This window comes from Electrophorus electricus, chromosome 4 (assembly GCF_041902795.1).
Source record: "Electrophorus electricus isolate QZ-2024a chromosome 4, ASM4190279v1, whole genome shotgun sequence".
Taxonomy (NCBI): domain Eukaryota; kingdom Metazoa; phylum Chordata; class Actinopteri; order Gymnotiformes; family Gymnotidae; genus Electrophorus; species Electrophorus electricus.
Window position 1 is genome coordinate 5,922,501 of NC_137500.1, and position 5,000 is coordinate 5,927,500.

The window sequence follows — 5,000 nt, forward strand, 5'->3', positions numbered from 1 at the left end:
AGATAAGAGTAGCTCCTTAAGAAACTCCTTAAGAAACATGAACTGCACCTATCTTCTGTTAGCAGCTTTAAGCTACAAAAGGTTAGGCCACCTTTCCTCTTGAGGCAGAGCTATTACCCACACACCCCTGTTTGTCTAGTGATGACTGAACATGTTTACAAGACCTTATCACAATCTAGGCTGCAACACCTGCAGATAATGAGAGACACAGAGGCAAGAACAAGAGAAAGAGTCATAGAGAATGAAAACAGTTTGTTCCAGCCTGACCAGTATTGCCTCCTACTGGGAATTTAGCACAATTAAGTCTTCTCTCTGTCTCTGCTTTCTCTCTCTCTCTCTCTCTCTCTCTCTCTCTCTCTCTCTCTCTCTCACACACACACACGCACACAAACACGTATGAACATACACACACATAAAACAGCACTACCCAACTCTAATGAAGAGCCTTTTAATAAACACATCCCCTATCTCATTCAATTTATACACATATTGCCCTCTAGGCCTCAACAGATCACTCCCCTGATTACTAATGCAGTAATCACCACACAGCACAATTCATCACCTCATCAGCCACCCGGCTTGGCTCTGTCACCTCCTTAGGTTCTGTGGACCTTCTCAGTGTGTGTACTTAAAAAAAAAAAACCCATTTTGGTTTATTCACTCATAAAGGAGTGACCCCAGCAGCAGTTTTGTTTTCTTAAGACATTTTAAGTGCGGTCTTCACACACCATGGCCTGGGTGCTCACCCAATGGAAGTCTGGGCACTGCAGTACTAGTGAGTGTGGCCCGTCACTTGTTCGAAAGGCCTGTTTATCGTGTTCTGCATTCATGAACTTTGCGCGCTTAGCCTAGGGCAGCCATGGCGCCATGGCAACACCAGCCAGCCCGCATGGGGACTTTAAGATGGCCCTCGATGCTGATTCAGAAACAGTCCTCCTTACCTACATTCTAATGGAAGGTGTCTATTCCTTACAATTGCAATTCCAAAAGTGATCTCAATCCATAAAAGAGAAGCTTGATCATAAATGTGTGCTTTCTACATTAAAACCTGCTGTGGGAGACAGTAGTGTGAGCTGGTAGCTGTTTCTCTCACTCTCAGTTATATCAGACAAAACATACAGTCAAGAGAATATTATTGTTTTCCATCTGAGCGAGTAGGTTTCACAATCTAAACAAAAAGAAACCACACTGTACTCTCACATGCGTCACAGTTTCCACTGTGCTATCACGGGGCCTGGGGCGGATGCTAGTTTAACGCGGACACAGTGCCTGTCGTGTGGTATCTTGCAGAACGTGTAAAATAAGTTTTGAGTGAGTGAAGGTCTGAGGTCAGTGAATACTGCAAGCCAGAAGACAAAGGCTATAGTAATCATTCAAAAATCCAACAGCTGCCCCGCACACTCACCCACTCAGTCACACGGAAACATGCATATATTTGCTCTTTTGGTCAAAAGGCACCCTTATTCGAAACAATTCAAAGTTAACCCTTCAAATATTACAGGCAAACATAAACTAATGTTCCCTGCCATACATATCCACCAGGTGGCAGTGTTTCTAATCAAATTAACACCAAACAGTGCCTTTCATTCACAAACATTGGAACCGTCCTGTTAGCCTAGTCACAGATTCTGCACAGATTCTAATTTTTCCAACACTATTCTAATACAGAAGCCATCAAGACAAATGTGGCCCTCTTGGTCGTAATGAAACCACAGCACTGTGTAATGAGTCGTGGGTTCATCAGACAGGTCATCTGTAGCGCCCTTTAATGGTAGTGTAAGAGCAATGCCCGCTGACAGGGAGTCAGACCGTGCACCGCCAGTTTGGGAAAAGCCCATAGAACCACATCAGTCCCCACACCTATCTGGAATTAATGCTGTGGTTTCTTCTGAACCACAAGGTAAGATTGGGCTTTACATACTGGCAGTTGACCATAGACATGTGGAGAAGGGTAACATCACTCCCCAACCAACTATCCCACCTTAAAATGCAACATACATTGGCAGAACATCTGAGACACAGATGAACATGATGATCTGAGAGTCTTTGAGCGTGATGAAATCGTACAAGGCATTGTTGCTCAGTGTATCAGCTAAACATATGTTTCCACTAGTGGAGAATGGAGAGTGCTTTGTGTCTCGTGTGAGCGCCTCACAGGTGGAAACAGACTGCAAAAGAGAAATGTCGTAATTTGGGTAAACATGTGGGTGTGTAAACGAGAGGTGGCCTGTGAGTGTGTATCACTGTGAGCTCTGTGTGAGTAATAGGTAAGCGGAATTCCAGCACCGACTGTAACTCTTTGATGAAGAGGAGGCATGTTTGCAGTGTAAGACTAGGTGGGAGCATGGATGACGTAGTGAGATATGTACATTGTGTGTGTGTGTGTGTGTGTGTGTGTGTGTGTGTGTGTGTGTGCGTGTGTGCGCATGCGTGTGTGTTTGTGTACGTGTGCGTGCACGCGCGTGCGTATATCCGTGTGTGCGTGCGTGCGTGCTGTGTGTGTGTGCGCGTGCGTGCGTGCGCAAGTGTGTGTGTGCGTGCTGTGTGTGTGCGTGCGTGCGTGTGTGCGTGCGTGCTGCGTGTGTGTGCGTGCGTGCGCGTGCGTGCGCGGAGGCTGGTGAGCTTTACCCTCCACTGGGGCCGCCGCTCTTGCTGAAGTGCGTGCGAGGCTCACTGGAGGCCAACTTCAATAACTCATTCCACTCCCTCTCCCACTCTTCCTCCGTGTACACCAATCCTGACTACAGAGAGAGAGAGAGAGTTGGAGGGAGAGAGAGGAAACACACCCACACACTCGCTCGTCTTGCACCACCCCAGCTCCCCCCGCACACACTGATCGGAACAAGCTACACTTCCTCTTCTGTGTAGATCAAGTAAACCGTGGTGCACACCCACACATTTCACATAACACTACAGCATTCGCTTGCATGGCTCGCAGGGATCGAATAGCATGCTAAACTAAATTACAGCTAAACTTCTATGACTAGTCACTGCAGCAGGGAATTCATAAGCGGATTTAGTGACCTGTAGCTGAACTGGAGTTTGACTATGGTGCCTAATTTAGAACAGACATGGCTGAGCGTTGTGTCCCGACATCTTAGCTCGGGATGGACGGACCTCTTTGTTCTGCTGTGTCTGCTGCCATCTCCATCTTCTTTTCAAAGCCTCCCTCTCAGCTCCGCTCTTCATCATGGCATACAGACTCTTCCTCAGCACCAGGTCTCTGTCGTGGAAGCCCCACATTCCTGCCAAATGCGTACAGACGCATGAATCAATCCGACAGCAATGCATCCAAAAATGAATGAGGTCGGGTTTGCACTTCCATGTGAAGGAACGCTTGCTCGCAAGCAGGTGTCGACCTCGGCCTGGCTCGGGATTCCAGCTTACCTAAGGAGGCGGCGTGCAGTAGGCAGTTGCCATCCCCTGTGGTTGCTAATGGCAGCAGCTTTTTACAGCTGGTACACATAGTGGACCACCAGTTCAGACGCCCTGCGGGAAAAGAACAACCGACTCTCAGCGCCATTATGCAAAAGCTCCAGTGCCTCTTTCAGATTCAAGCGCTGTTTATTCTCGGGCTGCCAGGCATAAATATTAAAATAATGACCTATAGCAAAACCCTGCTCGGCTGCAGATGGCTGGCAAGAACAGAGGCTTCCAGCTACAGGCACTGGAGGGAATAATGTTTGCTTCTCAGCCTCCTCCTGCTACGGAGACGGGTCGTCTGTGCCCGCGGAGGCACCTGCCCGGAGGCTGTGTGCACCAGGCTACTGACCTCTCGCTCACTCCCTCAGCCAAGTCTGCCCCCTCCCGCCCCACGGACCTGCAGGTTAGCCTGGGCCCCGACCCTGATCAGTCTCCCGGGTCAGCCTCACACCGGAGAAGCTGTCCATCCTCACCGCAGCTCCGAACAAACTCAGCCAGTTGTTTACAGCGGAAATGCGTGGCTGGTACTTTATTATCGTCTGTCACGGGGTTATGTTATGCGAATTTTGCCAGACTTTTGGCAGTGTTTCGCTGTGTTCTGTCAGCAGCATATACTCTCACATGTCTCAGAGAACATGTGGGGTTTGCTGTGCTGAGCTGTGCTCTCCTGCGGGAGACATGACTGAGTGGGATTAAAATCCCTTCAAGACAAAACCAGATGTTAGATAATACCACAAACATAACTGGATATGTCTCTGTAGCCATGGCTACAGAGATCCGTGTGCAGCATTAGAGTGCTGTATGACTTCGCCTTGTTCTCACGCACTAATTTAACCCATTTTGCTGATCCAAAATAACTATTTCCACCAGCTGTGCATTTCAGCCCCAAAAAAGTGCTTATGGTTCTTGTAGTCTCAGAAGTGCCTGACAGCACTTGAACGAAAAACCTGGGCCTAGGCCTGTTTATTTTTTCTTGAAGTTATCACAGACCTTTTTTTGTTGCTTTCATATTCCAGAGTGACGAGCCCGATAGGCGGAGCCTACATTTCTTTTTAGGGGTGGGGGGGGGGGTGTGGCATGGACGGGTCCTCACCTGCCTGCTCCAATGCTACCATGGTGGACTGCTCGATGAGGTCCCGCTCGATGAAGGTCCGGAAATCCTCACTGTACACGCTCAGGTCGGGCAGCTGGAAGGTGGAGATGGGCATCTCCAGGGGGAACTGCTCCCTGGCACACTCGCCTGTCACTTGCATCCGCGCCAGCGACATGATGGCTGAGCTGGCGTGTGAGATGCCCCGAGAGAGACGCTTCTCTGCAGGCGGAGAGCAAGAGGCAGAGACAGCCATGACGGGCAGGTGGATGAAAGCTACATTTCGTCGCTTGTCATTTTAATTATGCTTCATTTGCGGAATGTTTCCTTGGCGGAATTTCTAAAACGTTTCCAAACAGTCCACCCTCATTATTTTTTATGAACCATTAATCATCGCCATGGCAGCAGTTGTTATTATTCTGATCATATAAATCCTGCTCATCACACCATCACAATCATCCTCCCTCATATTCTTCATCCTCCTCCT

General features: G+C 48.7%; 1 protein-coding gene across 4 annotated transcripts in view; it reads right to left on the minus strand.

The window, feature by feature from the left end:
- otud7a (OTU deubiquitinase 7A) overlaps nucleotides 1–5,000 on the minus strand; it is a 53,745-nt gene that overhangs the window by 12,905 nt on the left and 35,840 nt on the right. For all 4 annotated transcript variants that reach the window (XM_081711986.1, XM_035523512.2, XM_081711985.1 and 1 more), the window contains 4 exons: nucleotides 4,517–4,735; nucleotides 3,388–3,489; nucleotides 3,118–3,245; nucleotides 2,629–2,741 (listed from right to left, as the gene is read on the minus strand). In XM_081711986.1, the coding sequence (XP_081568112.1) occupies nucleotides 2,629–2,741; nucleotides 3,118–3,245; nucleotides 3,388–3,489; nucleotides 4,517–4,735 (562 nt within the window). The remainder of the gene's footprint in view (nucleotides 1–2,628; nucleotides 2,742–3,117; nucleotides 3,246–3,387; nucleotides 3,490–4,516; nucleotides 4,736–5,000) is intronic.